The 18,141-nt window shown below is 36.6% G+C and overlaps 1 protein-coding gene across 4 annotated transcripts in view; it reads right to left on the bottom strand.

Annotated features, from left to right (window-relative positions):
- SESTD1 (SEC14 and spectrin domain containing 1) overlaps positions 1–18,141 on the bottom strand; it is a 151,066-nt gene that overhangs the window by 46,857 nt on the left and 86,068 nt on the right. For all 4 annotated transcript variants that reach the window (XM_061434098.1, XM_061434084.1, XM_061434092.1 and 1 more), the window contains 3 exons: positions 6,794–6,907; positions 5,415–5,512; positions 750–805 (listed from right to left, as the gene is read on the bottom strand). In XM_061434098.1, the coding sequence (XP_061290082.1) occupies positions 750–805; positions 5,415–5,512; positions 6,794–6,907 (268 nt within the window). The remainder of the gene's footprint in view (positions 1–749; positions 806–5,414; positions 5,513–6,793; positions 6,908–18,141) is intronic.

The raw sequence follows: 18,141 nt of genomic DNA, 5'->3' as shown, positions 1-18,141 counted from the left end.
ATACATTATAAATACAATTAAGGTATTTTCATTGGAAACAATTCCAACGCATTCCAGACTTCGTGGAACTTCTATTTGGGCTGGATACACAAATCACGCAGCTATGTGCAAGTGCACACGCACTGCGCGCAAGGCCACTGCGGTGCTGCATGCTTCTACAGACGAATGGCCAGCACGACAAGCGGCTTTGGATTTATACCTTGTTGTTAGTGTTATGGTGATAGAACTTAGTAATCATCTCATCTTGAGCAAGTTTTTTAATATCTATAAGCCCTGGCTTCCTCAAATACAAATAGAGAAAATAATACTTATTTTTTCTAGGAGTTGTTATGGGAATGAAATATGAAAATGTATAAAAATACAATGATAGTAACATAATCCATATTCAATAATCCTCATAGCAACCCAATGAAACAGTAGTTTTTATCTTCAAGTCACAAATAAATTCAAATATTTCAAGATAACTGATAATTATTAATAATTTTTAATATTATAGAGTATATTAATATACTGTTAGGTTAAATCAGGGGCAGGGGAGCCTGGTGGGCTGCCATCTATGGGGTCGCACAGAGTCGGACACGACTGAAGTGACTTAGTAGTAGTAGTAGGTTAAACCAAAGAGTAGTTTGAAAAATTTCTTGAGTTTCTACAACATAATACGTACTCAATTCATGTTTATCTTACTGATTAATATACAGCTGATTTAATAGATTATGATTATCAATAATGAATACATTGTCTCATCTTACCTGTCTGAAGAACAGTTTCAGGATCAACTGATGGAAGAAAGTTTAAATCCACAGACCTGGCAAGCACCAAAAGAGTAGTTTTTTAAAACTACATGTATTTCTATTTATTAATATATAACTTAAGGAAATCCTTTATATATACTTAGCAAAACAGGGACATATAAGTATGAAAATCTGAAGTATATTGGCCTACCAGGCTAATTTCTCTTAACTATCAGGAAGTCCATTAGAGATAATTAAACACTAGCAAGCAAAGAAACATCTATGTGATAAATCATAAAATACAATACTTGGAAACTACAATTTATTGCTATTAACTACAGTATTATTTCAAGTATATCAGAGGAATCCATTTTGTTATTTTCTACTGGATACGTGCTTTAAACTGAAATTTGTCACTATACAGTAACCCAAGAACATTAACATTAAAAACATGCACGCAGCCATCCTCCAATCAGAAGTTTCTTAGCTACAGCAATCCCTGAGAGTTGCAAATAGCCTCTGATAATCGTATGTGTGTCCCCTAGCACACGTGCTCTCTTCCCTGTACTAATCACATTTCATTTGCAGTTGAACTATGGCCTTCATTTTTTTAAACATATACGGTCAGTGGAGATGATAAAGGAGAGATGCACGGCAAGTCAAAGCCGGGGCCTAGCTACTGTAACAGGTCCAGCTCTAGACCTTGCACTTCTGTCAGCTGATCTAGGGCTTTCCCTCTTGTATAGACCAGGTGCTTCCTAAGGACTGAAATAAGTGATGAAAATTTCCAAGAGGGATTTTGTTATACGGAGTTTAAAAGAGACTATGTAATAACACCTGAGTTCCTTGGGAAGAGATTGGCAAATACAAGATTTCACCTGACACTTTCTGCAGTCACAAGCCATGGTTTCCTAGTGTTTCCCAAAGCACTGAAGGAGATTACTATTAGGTAGGAAAAAAACAGGGTTCCAGTGGCACGTAAGTACAGGAAAATGTAAGAAAGCAATTAAACAGGTTTCTTTACTGCAACACTTTCTCAGAACCCATGCATGCGTGCTACGTTGCTTCAGCTGTGTCCTTCAGCTTTGTGACTACCAGGCTCCTCTGTCCATGGAATTTTTCAGGCAAGAGTACTGGAGTGGGCTGCCATTCCCTTCTCCAGAGGATCTTGCCCACCCAGGGATCAAAACCGTGTCTCTCTTGTCTCCTCTACTGGCCCTTCACCACTAGCACTACCTGGGAGCCCGTATTCTGTGAATATTCACAGTGATTCCCAGAGAGGGGAACAGAGAACAGCACTAAACTCTGTGACTACCAACTCTTTCTCTACCAGTGCCCTCTTAGGATGTCTTACCTAAGAACATGTTTCCGAGAAACACCAGACTTACTGTTAGACTATTCAGAAATAAAGAGGTTTGGCAAACTTTTGTCAAGTAACTTGCGTGATATTTTCAATTACATAGCACGTGTGTGTGTGATATCTATACACACATTCACATGTTTACATATATGTAAAATTTTTACATTTTTATATGGTCTCTAAGGTAGGAATGTTACTAAATGTTAGTTCTTACTTTAGACTTATATTCAAACCACTTGTTTTACTTTGTTTTAAATCAAGATTTGGCATTAAACTATGACCTTCTGATAGCTGTCCTACCTTATCTCACTTAATCGGTCTGTGACTATTTTGGATTAACAGAGTAACAATGCATTTTGTCAAAGTTTCATTGTATTTATAAGGTCAGATTCAAAAGAGACAGACAAGGTAAGTGTTGATCTTTTCAAATTTCCTAATGAAAAATTACTGTCTAGTGACTACTTTATTACTGAGGATTACTTTGCTTCCTACAGTTCTTTTCACCTGGGGAAAGGAAATTGGTCTGCAAATTGTTAAGGCTGAAAAGTTCAATGGAAATCTCTTAAAATGATACATCTAGGTAGTTACATTTAGATAATACACATGAACAATTACTTCATCCAGTGTCATAAAACAGTATAAATTCCCCAAGCTGAACTCATGAATATTTTACAAGGACACAGGAGTTCCACAAGATAGGCATTTAAGTGCTAATGTATTTAAATAAGGTTATAATAATTTTATTTCAAGCTGCAAGCTTTTCTGCACTCTTTACAAGCAAAGTAAAACTCTAAAAAGGAAGGTAAGTCTTTCAGTTTGAAAATATTTCTTGCAAATTATTATACACAGAGTCTGAAAAAAGTATATTTCTATTCAACAAAAAACTCTTTTGTAAAGAAACCTGGATTCAAATCAATAAATTTTACATGTAATCAAATTCTCAAGAATTAAAAAATAAATTTAACACAACTTTTGTATGCTAAGTTTGATGGAGATGTGCTTACCTTAGTTCTCTTGGCTTGCATTAACAGAGGTTATCTTCTAACAGATAACTTATAGCTTTGTGAAAATAAAGTAATTGCATGAATAGATTCAAGGATTTGATCTGACAGAGTGACTGAAGAACTATGCATGGAGGTTTGTAACACTATACAGGAGGTGGTGACCAAAACCTTCCCCCAAAAAAGAAATACAAGGCGGCAAAGTGGTTGTCTGCAGAGACCTTACAGATAGCTGAGAAAAGAGAAGTGAAAGGCAAAGGGGAAAGGGAAAGATATACCGAACTGAATGCAGAGTTCCAGAGAATAGCAAGAAGAGTTAAGAAATCCTTCCTAGGGAACAATGCAAAGAAACAGAGGAAAACAGTAGAATGAGAAAGACTAGAGTTCTCTTTAAAAAAACTGGAAATATCAAGGGAACATTTCATGCAAATATGGGCACAATAAAGGACAGAAATGGTATGTACCTAACAGAAGCAAAAGAGTTTAAGAAGAAGTGGCAAGAATACAGAGAACTATACTAAAAAGGTCTAAATGACCCAGGTAGCCATGATAGTGTGATCACTCATCTAGACCCAGACATCCTGGAGCGTGAAGTCAAGTGGACCTTAGGAGGAATCACTATAAACAAAGCTAACAGAGGTGATGGAATTCTAGCTGGGCTATTTCAAATCCTAAAAAATTATACAGTTACAGTGCTACACTCAATATGTCAGAAAATTTGTAAAAATCAGCAGTGGCTACAGGACTAGAAAAGGTCAGTTTTCATTTCAATCCCAAAGAAAGGCAATGCCAAAGAATGTTCAAACTACTGTATAATTGAGCTCATTTCACATGCTAGCAAGGTAATGCTCAAAATCCTTCAAGTTAAGCTTCAGAACCAAGAACTTCCAGATGTGCAAGCTGGATTTAGAAAAGGCAGAGAAATCAGAGACCAAATTGCCAATATCTACTGGCTTCCTGGTGGCTCAGATGGTAAAGCGTCTGCCTGCAATGCAGGAGACCCAGGTTCGATTCCCGGATCAGGAAGATCCCCTGGAGAAGGAAATGGCAATCCACTCCAGTACTCTTGCCTAGAAAATTCCATGGATGTAAGGAGCCCGGTGGGCTACAGTCCATGGGGTCGCAAAGAGTCGGACATGACTAAGCGACTTCACTTTCACTGGATCACAGAAAAAGCAAGTAATTCCAGAAAAACACTTACTTCTGCTTCCTTGACTATAACAAAGCTTTGACTGTGGATCACAACAAACTGTGAAAAATTCTTAAAGAGATGGGAATACCAGACCACCTTACCTGTCTCCTGAGAAACCTGTATACAGGACAAGAAGCAACAGTTACAACTGGACATGGAACAATGGACTGGTTCAAAGTTGAGAAGGGAATATGTCAAGGCTGGATACTGTCACCCTGTTTATTTAACTTATGTGCAGAATACATCATATGAAATGCAGACTGGATGAAGCACAAGCTGGAATTAAGACTGCCAGGAGAAATATCAATAACCTCAGATACACAGATGATACCTCTCTAACGGCAGAAAGTGAAGAGGAACTAAAGAGCCTCTTGATGAGGGTGAAAGAACAAAGTGAAAGGACTCGTGTAAAATCCAACACCCAAAAAATTAAGATCATGGCACCCGGTTCCATCACTTCATGGCAAACAGATGAGTGAAAAGAAGTGATAGATTTTATATTCTTGGGCTCCAAAATCACTGCAGATGGTGACTGTAGCCATGAAATTAAAAGATGTTAGCTCCTTGGAAGAGAAGCTATGATAAATCTAGACAGGGTATGAAAAAGCCAAGACATCACTTTGCCAACAAAGGCCCGTATAGTCAGAGCCATGCTTTTTCCAGTAGCCAGGTACAGATTTAAGAGTTGGACCATAATGAAGGCTGAGCACTGAAGAATGGATGCTTTTGAATAGTGGTGCTGAAGAAGACTCTTGAGAGTCCCTTGGACAGCAGAGATCAAACCAGTCAATCCTAAAGGAAATCAACCTTGAATATTCATTGGAAGGACTGATGTTGAAGCTCCAATACTTTGGCCACCTGTTGCAAAGGGCTGACTCAATAGAAAAGACCCTGATGCTAGGAAAGATTGAGGGCAGGAGGAGAAGGGGCAACAGAGGATGAGATTGTTAGATGCCATCACCAACTCAATGGACATGAATTTGAGCAAACCTCCGGAGATCCTGAAGGACAGGAAAGCCTGGCGTGCTGTAGTTCATGGGGTCACAGAGTCAGACAAGACTCAGTGACTAAAAAACAAACAAACAAACAAAAACAAAAGCTTAGTGACTGAACAACAACAAGCCACTTACCTTTCTTTCTCTTGCTGATTTCCTTTATCACTTCCATTGTTAATCAATGCAAGTTCATCTAATAATGATGTAGATTCCTTTGTAAACTTCTCAAAAACCTACAGTATGAGATTTTATTAACATATTAAGAATAACCTTAAAAGTTGATATGAACAGAAGGATTTCCAACAAAGAGCAACATAATTATCCAGGCGGGATTCTGGTTCCAGCTCTGGATATCAGAGTCCACAAGTCAATCACTAGAGCCCAGCAGTATAAAAGACAAAAACCACCTGCTTCTTACAACTAAGAAGACAAAACTGCTTCCTAAAACAGTGAATAGTTTTAATGGATAAGGAATTTTTATAATTTAAATACACTAAGAAATTATTTTGTTCCTCAATCAGATCAGTTTATATTTATTCCCGTTTCCTTAAGAAACATCTGCACCAACAATCATTTTCACTATATGAACATTATTTAGACCAGTTCTAAGCCTCTAATTTCAGTTAAAAGAATATTTCTTTATGTTATTCTATTAATCATTCTGACTGTATGTAACAGTTTAAAAGTTTCATGTATAAGCATGTAGCAGGAGAATAAATTAGTTATAATCTTAACATGATTTCTTCATTTCGATATTTGGCAAAACCAATACAATATTGTAAAGTTTAAAAATAAAATAAAATTTAAAAAAAAGTCAAATAAATAAATAAAAGTTTTATGTACAAGCATGTAGCAGGAGAATAAATTAGTTATAATCTTAACATGTTTTCTTAAAATATTTCTAAAAAGGGACTTGGGCAAGTCTGTTTATAACAAAATAGACACTTATTTGTCTCATATCATTATTCAAAATACAGTGAAAAAAGAACTGGTTATCCATTCTGAAATATCCATTAACTCATCGTTCTCCAAACATTAGCATATAGTCTAAACTGAGTTAACTTAAATTTGTTCTTTTAGTCCCCAGCTGTTCAATTAAGCAGTAATGTATTTGTGTACAGAATAGCAGATTTCCAAAGTGTGTACTGGGAAAGAAGATATATTTTCAGAAATAAACACCTTAACCTTGCTTTTCAACTCAAATTGATGTCTAAATATTTCTCTGAAAATGGTGTATCAACTAGATTATCTCTCAGGAAATTATGCTACTATTATTCAACTCAAAAGATTTACAACTTTAATACTGCTACTAATGACACCAGTAATGGTTAACACTTGTGAGTCTGTCTCCAGTGTATCTGCTTTCAAGCATAATGCTATCACGTGGTACATGTTATATTTCTTTAGTTTTTTACAATGAAAAACAATCTACATTTTAGTGGATTAAAATGAAATAGCTATCAAAATATCTTATTTATATGTAATAACATGTTATCTCATTGTAATATACCAACCAGCCTCTTATTTAACCAATCCATGTGATCATAGGTGAGACTCCCACCAAAATCTTCCGTTAACTGGCATGGTTCTATATAACGAGTCAATTTATTGGCAGATACTAAAATAACCTATAAAGGTAAAAAAAAAAAAAAAGAAAAAAACTTAATGAGCCACTATTAATGTCAAGAAAAGTGATGAGGAAGTAATATCCAATACTGTTTCCAACATGATTAAATATTATATAAATATTTAATAATACAACAGCATTTAAAAGCAATTCAATAAACTGTCAGTATCTGTTAAGAAAAGAGCTACCATAATCCATTTCTAAAATCTCATTTAAAAAAAAGAGACTAGCAGCTCAGTTTAAATATTTTCAAAATCTGATCGATATGAGTAATTTCTTGGTGTAAAAATCAATCCCTTTATAGTTGTTGTTGTTCAGTCACCAAGTCGTGTCCGACTCTTTGTGACCCCATGAACTGCATCACACCAGGCTTCCCTGTCCTTCACTGTCTCCCAGAGTTTGCTCAAATTCATGTCCATTGAGTCGGTGATGCCATCCAATCATCTCATCTTCTGTCACCCCTTCTCCTCCTGCCCTCAATCTTCCTTTATTTGGCACAATATTCAAACAGTGAAAACATATCTCCTGAGAAATTGGTATCATATACCCCTTATAACTTTTTAATGATATGTTTTTCATTTGTTCAACATTCACTGTTTTGTGTCTGACTCTCTGCGACCCCATGGACTGTAGCCCGCCAGGCTCCTCCGCCCATAGGATTTTCCAGGCAAGAATACTGGAGTGGATTGTCATTTCCTTCTCCACAGTGGACACTACATTTATTTATTAGAAGTATTATTTATTAGAAGTGACATACTCTAGAGCTGGGAATATAAGGATGAATAAGATGCTTCTATAAAGTAAAGCAGCTCTTTATTTTGCCTTTTTTTAAATTTATTTTTTTATTGAAGGATAATTGCTTTACAGAATTTTGTTGCTTTCTGTCAAACCTCAACAGGAATCAGCCCTAGGTTATTTCTATAATATTCCAGAGAGTTTTGCACATTTTTATAAAAAGAAGTAGATTAAAGGTTTTCCATTTTGTTTCTAAAACCTTTACTGAAAATACTCTAACTAAATCTAAATGTTTTCTCTTTGGTCATGGTAGCACAGAGGGCCAAAAGCTTTACCAGGATATTCCAAATGATTTCAAATCCCTTTCCTAGGTTAAACATTATTATATGATAATTGGAAGGATACTAAGCCAGGGGCCAATTATTCCAGGTTTCTGTCCTAGCTCTGCCACAAATCACTGACTTGTAGAAAACAACCTAAAGGAATTCACTCCAGGCTTATCCATGTGCCAAAGAAGGCAGCTGCATTAAATTATCTATGAAGTCTCTTTAAGCTCTAAGAGGTCATAATTCTAATGAGTTGTCATCCTATACATTTAATTTGGGTCCTTTTCTCTAATAAATAACCTATCTTGCCCAGTGAAGACAACAGTTGTCATCTTCTATCCACTCTGGTTAATCTCACTATGTACACCTAAATACACTAAGTTCATTTGCAGTTGTAGTTCCTAAATACCTTAAAGTTTACTAGCAACAGATTTCAAGTTTAATAAGCCAAAGGGAGGGACTTCCTTGGTGGCTGAGTGGTAAAGAATCTGCCTGCTAATACAGGAGATGCGGGTTCAACCCCTGGGTCAGGAAGATTCCCTGGAGAAGGAAATAGCAACCCACTCCAATATTCTTGCTTGGGAAATCCCACGGAGAGAGGAGCCTAGCGGGCTACAGTCCATGGTGTCGCAAAGAGTAGGACACGATTTAGTAATTAATAACAACAAAAGCCAAAGGGAAAATTCACAGTTATTTTCTGCGAATTTATAAGTTCTGAATATTTCTTGTTTTTCCTAAAAATCAATTTAAATGTAATTAGTAGATTCACTTTCTTTCATGATGTAAAATATATTTGAGAATATACTATCTCTTACTAAATATAATTTTTTAAATAGTTGGCTAAGATTACTGCTATTATGATATTTTTATTTATGCAAAACAAATGTAAACAAAGGAACGTGATAATTATGGCAATTTGCATAAAACAAATTTTCTCCATCACTACAAAAATTTTTATAGTATCCATATTCTTATAAAATTCATTGGTGGCTGTTCAAAGTGAAAACAGTAGATCTGCTATGTAGATATACCAAATTGTATCAACAGCAAAGGCATCTCAAACCTAAACAAAGTCAACAAAAAAACAACGGTTTAAACAGTCAGGTGATCTGACTCAAAACCATCATCACTTCAAATTAACAATTTAAAGAACTATCTACCATGGTGAAATATCTCTATTTCCGCTGCAATAATCTCATTTTTATTGAGATGGCGAGAGTGAGGAGAAAGTGCAGATGAGGCTGGCAAAACAGCCATAACTGTTTCTATTTTATTGCATAATATATGTGTCAAAAAGAATGAGGGAAACAACATTATAGGAGAAGCCTGCAACAGTAGGAAAGAACCTTATTGTATGAAAATGCTTGGAACTAAGAATCATCTTTTCAAGTGAGTCAGGAGTGGCATCCTAAGGAGGAAGGAGAAGCCTTCCTCTCAGCACACAGCTGGTGTTGTTTTCAATTGCCTTTGGAAAATGACACCACTTGCCAGAATGCAACATAAGAACTATACAGACAACTGCTTCTAAGAGGACAAATCACCTTTTAACAGACAGCAAAATGAACTCTAAGTGACAGCAACCATCACAGAGGAATGGGATTTCACAAACACAGTAATTTCAAATACACAAGCAAAAATATGATACTACATTTTTCAGGGCTGAGCGTGGGGAAGTGAGGCTTTAGGTCTGAGATGAAATCAGAATGCTAATTCTATTCTGAAGGAGATCAGCCCTGGGATTTCCTTGGAAGGAATGATACTAAAGCTGAAACTCCAGTACTTTTGCCACCTCATGCGAAGAGTTGACTCATTGGAAAAGACTCTGATGCCGGGAGGGATTGGGGGCAAGAGGAGAAGGGGACAACAGAGGATGAGATGGCTGGATGGCATCACTGACTCGATGGACATGAGTCTGAGTGAACTCCCAGAGTTGGTGATGGACAGGGAGGCCTGGCGTTCTGCGATTCATGGGGTCGCAAAGAGTCAGAAACGACTGAGCGACTGAACTGAACTGAACCCTAATTTTAAAAACGGAAATCGTTTAGAGAAAGATTTCTGGACACTAGTAAATTACAGAAACAGATTAGAAACTAAATTATATATATATATATATATATATATATATATATATATATATATAAAAGAACACATTTGGGAATCAATGTGGTAAAACAAATTTGGATTCCTACGCTAGGTTATTTTCTCTAAAACCATTCACTGCAGCTTCTTAAATTACAAAAATTTATACTAGGAAAATTTCCTATATTCCCTTTTCTTACAGTTCTTAAAGAAATCACTAATATACCAAACCTGCACAAAAGTTAAAATATAAAACAATGCAAATCAGGGAGTCATTTTATCTTATGGGAGATGTTTTATTACCTGGCAAAGAGGAAAATAAGAATAATTAAACAAAAATTCAGTCCTCCAAAGCAGTGATCACCAAAATTAAAAAGAAAACTAGAAAATAAGAGTTCAAAACATATTGAGGTCACATGTATTATGTGTGACCCCTTTTTACCCTAAGATTCTAAATATGAAAACAGAGAAATAATGATACAACTGCTGAAATTTCTAATACAAAGTACAAAAGACACAAAAAGACACAGACTCTCCTAGCAGCTCAGACAGTAAAGAATCCACTTGCAATGCAGGAGACATGGGTTCAGTTCCTGAGTCAGGAAGAAGGGAAGGCTACCCACTCCAGTATTCCTGCCTGGATAATCCCATGGACAGAGAAGCCTGGCAGGTTTATAGTCCATGGGTGCCAGGAGCCAGCACGGGAGTCCCCACCCATGACAAGGTCATGCAGGAGAGCTCTGATGGGCAAGGTGAGTCAGAACTCAAGGGGCTCCCTCCAGGACCTGCCTGAGCATCTACCCCAAAACCAGAATCTGTCTTACTATTTTATGACTTAGTCACCAACTCCTTTGACATTCATGGGGGGGCTATACCCGATCACTTTTCTCTGTAAGAAAATCAACTTAGAGCTCTAGTTAATAAGTCTCCAGGGTATAATAAGGTGTGTTCCAATTCAAATCCCTCAGAAAGCTTTCTAACCCGCCTGGCAGGTTTCCAGACTCTTACAGCTACGCATGTGATTGTTCGCAGCCTCCCAACCACAAGAGGCACAGGAGGCTTTCTAACAATGCAGAGCCTCTCGGGGAGTTAGAAATTGTTAAAATAGAACTAATAGAGGAATTCTTTGTTGAGCCGATGCTTGCTGCCAAGTTTCCATATCCCTTACACATTGTGTCCCTGGGAGTGTATTGATTAATATAGTTGGTATATAGAAATATAAGTAGAAGCCTTAATGTTAACAATAACCCTAGACCCTTGAGCTACTAAATTCTTCCCTTGATTATCCCCACTGCACCTTTGCCCTATAGGAATGCAACTCTATCTAGTGCTTTCAGGTAGTGGCACCAAACTTAAGAAAAATCACCTCTGGAGAAAATAAGTTTTTCTGGTTGACTAACCTTTATCAGAAGAAAAATGTTAGCAGGTCTCCTGACCAGAAGATGATGTAAATCACCTAAAGCCTTTGTATCTGATAAGTTTGCAGGAAAAAAGCCTGGTATCAATAAGGGTCAAGGACTGCTGACCTTGCATGACTCTGCACCCCCTATTACCTTCTATGTACAACTTAGGGTATAAAAGATCCCTTTGAAAATAAAGCTACGGGCCTTGCTCACCGAAGCTTGGTCTCCCCATGTCATTCTTTCTCTTTCCTTTTCCTTTTCAGGCTGATTCCCTGGAGCACAGAGGCCCTCTGTGTTCACTTTCCTGCCTGGGCTTCTAAGACCCACTAGAGAAGGTGCCTAAGGTGGGGCACCTTCAGCTGTTCGAGAGGGTACCTGCGGCCTACGTGAACAGAGCAAGTCCTGTGCTGGGGCTTTATTGGCTTTCTGCGTAAACCAAGGAATATCAGCCTCTTTTCTCTCCTCTATTTTCTTAACTGCAGAATTCTTTCCTTATCTCTTTCATCTATCTCTTTCAGTCGCCGACGCCATCCTCCTGAGGGAATCCCTGGATCCAACCGGGGCTGGACCCCGGTGCATGGGGTCACAAAAAAGTCAGACACGACTGAGTGATTAACACACAAAAAGACACAAGTGCATAATAGTATTAGAACATTGATTTAAACATACTATTATCAGTTCTTTATTATCTATAAAGTTTATTATCTATTATCTATAAAGTTCTTTATATTATCTAAAAAACTTCCATATCTATTGACATTTTCATGTACTCGAAAATGGTTAATTAATAAAAAGACCCATTTTGCTAGCTCAAAAGCAAATCTTCTTAAAAATCAAACAACGCCTACTTGTGGAGAAGATGTAACCATGAATTTGACATTTCATTTTTCAAAAAATACTTAATACCATTCTCAGAGGAATGGAACATTTCAGAAAATAACCCACTGAATCACTCTAAATCAGCACTTCCCAGTTACAAAAATCTTGTATCATTCTACAGGAATTTTATTGCTTTGTCCAGAATATAATGTAGAAATAATATGCAATGAGTTTGTTTTAAGTTTAAAAAGAAAATTCACTAAACTATTACAATTATAAAATACTGCATCAAAGTGAACTTCATAATACTATCTTAACATATACCAAAGTAAAAAGACCAGTTTTGACTTTTCTCATCCACAAATGGAATTCATAATCTTTAATTTTAAAATAGTTATGTAAGACAAAGAATGAATTGTAAATCATCTTTAAAATTATCTATTTTCATGTTAGATAAAATTACATATAAATTAGGATGAAAAGTGGTATTATGCCATCACAAACAAGGAGAAAATTATTTTTATAACCTGATCTTTGAAATTTTACTTTTATACTAAAAAAAAAAATTCAGCTGGTTTACTTTCATACTTTTTTATATTTCCTTTTAAGCAATTATGTGAGTACAGATTTGTAAGCCTAGCCTGGTAGACCACTCTGTGTAGAAAGTCTTTCAGTTCCCATAATGAAGATCCAAATTTGATCTAATCACATTATATACTATCTTTTTTACCATAATTTTTAGAGTACTAAAGACATTATGATAAAGAAATAATAATTTTGGTGAAATGAGTACAGTTTTTTTATCAGGGTAATTGCTCTGAGTCAAATTTTTAGGATTATTACCATTCTTATGCTCCTTATTAAGTTGTTATATGTAACAACTAACAGTGAATCTTACGGTTTCTGTTATTGCCAAGTGTTTCTTTTCAGTAAAACAACCATATCATTTATAATTTCCAGCTTAGTAATAAATCTTAAATGACTGATAGATTTCCAAATGATTGACAGATTTCCACCTAACTAGTCAATTGATAATATTAGAAAGATTTTAAACTCAATTAAGCTTAAGTTAACTCAAAAGAGCTCAAAGATTTGAGCATAAGACCTGGAACCTTAAAACCCCTAGAAGAAAATACAGGCTGTAAACTACTTGACAGAGGTCTTGGCACTGATTTTTTTTAATCTTACACTAAAAGTAAAAGCAATAAAAGTAAAAATAAATAAGTAGGACTACGTCATACTAAAAAGCTTCTGCACAGCAAAAGGAACCATCAACAAAATGAAAAGGCAAACAAACTCAACGGAAGACAGTACTTGGAAATCATGTATCTGGTAAGGAGCTAATATCCAAAAGTGTATAAAGAACTCAGAACTCAACAGCAAAAAACAAACATCCAATTCAAAAATGGGCAGACAGCAAACACATGAAAATGTGTTCAACATCACTAATTATTAGAGAAATGCAAACCGAAACAGTGAGGTATCACCTCACACCAGTCAGATGGCCATCACCAAAAAATCTACAAACAGTAAATGCTGGAGAGGAGGTGGAGAAAAGGGAACAGTCCTACACTGCTGGTGGGAATGTAAACTGATACAGCCATTATGGAGAACAGTATGGAGATTCCTTCAAAAATGAGGAATAAACCTGCCACATGACCCAGCAACTGCACTATGGGTGTATACTCTGAGAAAGCCGTAAACAAAGAAGACACATGTATTCCAATGTTCACAGCTGCGCTGTTTACAGTCATCAGGACATGGAAGCAACCTAGATGTTGATCAACTGATGAATGGATAAAGAAGATCTGGTACATATATACAGTGAAATATTACTCAACTATAAAAAAGAACGAATCTGAGTCAGTTCTAGTGAGGTGGATGAACTTAGAGCCTGTTATCATAGTGAAGTAAGTCAGAAAGAGAAAAACAAATACACTATATTAACATATATATGTAATCTAGAAAAGTTATATTGATGAACCTATTTTCAGGGAAGGAAAGGAGATGCACAGGCAGAGAACAGACTTGTGGACACAGTAGGGGAGGAAGAGAATGGGACGGATGGAGAACGTGGCATCAATATACATATACTATCGGGTGTAAGATGGACAGCTAGTGAGGAGTCGTTGTGTAGCATAGGGAGCTTAGTCTGAAGCTTTGTGATGACTTGGAGGGAGGGAAGGCGGGAGGGGAGGAGAGGAAATGGAGGGAATGTATGTATAATTATGGCTGATTTGCCTTACTGTATGGCAAAAACCAACAAAAAAACTTTTTTAAATCTAAATAAAAACAGCATGGAAGTTTCTCCAAAACCTCTTTACCTTCTGGCTAAGTCAGAAGGAGAAAGATAAATAGCATCTCATATGGGGAATCTTGAAAGTTGGCAAACAAAAACAAGCTCATAAGTACAGAGAACTACTAGGTGGGGTGGGGTGTGAAGAAATGTGTTAAGGGGATCAAAAGATATAAAGAAAAAAAAAAGCTAGTGTATTATTGGGAAAGGTGTACATCAAAGCTGTATACTGTCACTCTGTTTATTTAACATATATGCAGAGTACATCATGCGAAATTCTGGGCTGGATGAAGCTCAAGCTGGAATCAAGATTGCCAGAAGAGATATTAATAACCTCAGATATACAGATGACATCACCCTTATGGCAGAAAGCAAAGAGGAACTAAAGAGTCTTTGATAAAGGTGAAAGAGAAGAGTGAAAAAGCTGGCTTAGAACTAAGTTCATGGCATCTAGTCCCATCATTTCAAGGCAAATAAACGCGGAAAAAAATACAAACAGTGACAGACTTTATTTTCTTGGGCTTTAAAATCACTGTGTATGGTAACCGCAGCCATGAAATTAAAAGATGATTGCTCCTTGGAAAAAAAGCTACGACAAACCTAGACAGTGTATTACAAAGCAGAGACGTCACTTTGCCGACAAAGGTCCGTTTGGTTTTCCAGTAGTCAGGTACAGAGTTGGCCATGAAGAAGGCTGAGTGCCGCAGAACTGATGCTTTTGAACTATGGTGCTGAAGAAGACTCTTGAGAGTCTTGGACAGCAAAAGAGATCAAGCCAGTCATCCTAAAGAAAATTAACCCAGAATATTCACTGGAAGGATGGATGTTAAAGCTCAAGCTCCAATACTTTGGCCACCTGATGCAAAGAGCCGACTCATTGGAGAAGACCCTGATGCTGGGAAAGACTGAGGGCAGGAAAAGAAGGGAGTGACAGAGGATGAGATGGTTGGATGGCATCACCAACTCAATGGGTGTGAGTTTGAACAAACTCAGGGAGATAAGGAAGCCTGGCATGCTGCCGTTCATGGGGTCGCAAAGAGTCATATACAACTGAGCAACTGGACAACAGCAACACTTTAAATGAAAAAGAAACTGCTTATATTTTTGAAAAGGGGAAATTTTAAAAAATGAATTCTTCCTTTAAGCATTTAATAATTTGAAAAATAATATGGGAAAACATTAAAAAAAAAAAAAACCACTAGTCTTGGTTAGGATTACAAAGCTTAAAGAGAGATTGATACTAAAATCAGTAGTATCAAATTTCAGAAAGTAAGCTTCTATTATTCTGCAATGATTTGAATGTTCAGGAAGACTTTTGAGAGTCCCCTGGACTGCAAGGATATCCAACCAGTCCATCCTAAAGCAGATTAGTCTTGGGTGTTCACTGGAAGGACTGATGTTGAAGCTGAAACTCCAATACTTTGGCCACCTCATGTGAAGAGCTGACTCATTGGAAAAGACCCTGATGCTGGGAAAGATTGAGGGCAGGAGAAGGGGATGACAGAGGATGAGATGGTTGGATGGCATCACCAACTCAATGGACATAGGTTTGGGTAGACTCCCGCAGTTGGTGACTGACAGGGAAGCCTGGAGTGCTGTGGGTCATGGGGTCACAAAGAGTCGAACACGGCTGAGAGACTGAACTGAACTGATGTCACTAATGTTCAAATTTTACAAAATATAATTCTATTAAAAATGTACTTCACATATCAGAAACACTATCTAAATCTTAGGGAATGGACAAAAGATATTCTTGGGCATTCGTTCATGCAGAGCTAGACTCATGACTTTAACTGACTTTCTATGGACTAATCAATAGGTACTAACCTCGGTAGGGACAAGGGGTAAATTTTAGATTTTTGTTCAAGAGAAATGCAAATAATGTATGATCGGTGGATTTTTAAAAATTTTATTTATGCTAAAATAATTTTATTTATGTGTGCAAGATCTAAAATGAAAATGTGTCTCTGTGTGCTTAGTACAAATTCATGTGGATACTATATGTTATACACATACTATTTCAATAGTATAAATTTCTGTTCAGTAGGGTAACAGAATCTCAAAGTTTATAATTTATGGATTAGGACATTAGCTAATGTTGTGTCTACTTTGGCAATCTTATCTGTCTATAAAAATCCTAAATTCCTCAAGTGCTCTTTGAATCACACCTCACAAATTACTAATAACTTCATTAGTTAATAAGTTGCATGATGTGTTTCACTTATGGTTATTTTATGGTTACATGGGTGTCATGACTTTAGCCTTATGAAAATCACTCTTTAGCATATGCTTTATCTTATCTATTCAGGGATGTGGTGGGGATCATATCCTAATTTTTAAGATCCTCTGGAGGAGAAAATGGCAACCCACTACAGTATTCCTGCCAGGAGAATCCCATGAACAGAGGAGCCTGGAGGGCTACAGTCCATGGGTTGCAAAGAGGCAGGCATGACTGAGCAACTGCGTACGCACAAGCAATGTTAATTATCCTCAAATATTCATCTCCATGAATATCTCAGTATGTATGGATATAACTAAAATCTTAACAAAAAGGGTTATTGGTTATATTTAAAGTAGTTATCACTTTAATAAGCAGAAATTTAAACTTTAGACACATCTCCAGGGAAATCTGATACCTGGTAACAAGTCCAAAGTGAACCAGAGTAAAATGGAAGAACCATAAGATGGAGGGAAAAATACTACCTACCTAAGTTTTTCAAACTTTTGCCAAGTCCTTTCAAAGGAAATAAAAACATAACATTTTAAAAATAGTAATGTCCTACATAAATAATATTTTTTCCTTTATTTTACATATGTTAGAGAGAGGTTGCTGCTGCTGCTGCTGCTGCTAAATCACTTCAGTCATGTCTGACTCAGTGCGACCCCATAGAAGGCAGTCCACCAGGCTCCACCACCCCTGGGATTCTCCAGGCAAGAACACTGGAGTGGGTTGCCATTTCCTTCTCCAATGCATGAAAGTGAAAAGTGAAAGTGAAGTCACTCAGTCATGTCTGACTATTAGCGACCCCATGGACTGCAGCCTCCCAGGCTCCTCCATCCATGGGATTTTCCAGGCAATAGTACTGGAGTGGGGTGCCATTGCCTTCTCCATAGAGAGAGGTTAAGATAAGACAAATTAAACAACTAAACCACAATATTTTACTAACTAGTACATACCATTGTTCAACAAGTTTGAGGAAAAAGGTATTCACCATATGGTTTTTAATCAAACATTTATGAAGGTTTTCTGGAATCTAATTTACAGAAAGACCCAAAATTTATTTCTCCTTTACTCCCACTCTTCCATCTATAACTAAAATACTTATCCTTCCCTAATAAAATATTCTCAAAGAATCTAACACTGAACCTTTCACTCTGTAGGCACTCAGATGCTTTTAAACTTTTATTCATGCTAACAATGTGTGTGCAAGATCTAAAATGAAAGTGTGTCTCTGAGTGCTTAATACAGATTCATGTGTATGTTATCTGTTATACTATTTCAATGTGTGTATTTGGTTGTATCTGTTGGCTGGGGAATATTTTTCTCACTAAAGAAAATAATTTTCTGCAAAAACTA

This window comes from Bos javanicus, chromosome 2, assembly GCF_032452875.1.
Source record: "Bos javanicus breed banteng chromosome 2, ARS-OSU_banteng_1.0, whole genome shotgun sequence".
In the NCBI taxonomy this organism is placed as follows: domain Eukaryota; kingdom Metazoa; phylum Chordata; class Mammalia; order Artiodactyla; family Bovidae; genus Bos; species Bos javanicus.
Note: the sequence above shows the minus strand (reverse complement) of the source record. Positions and strands in the feature narration are given on the sequence as shown.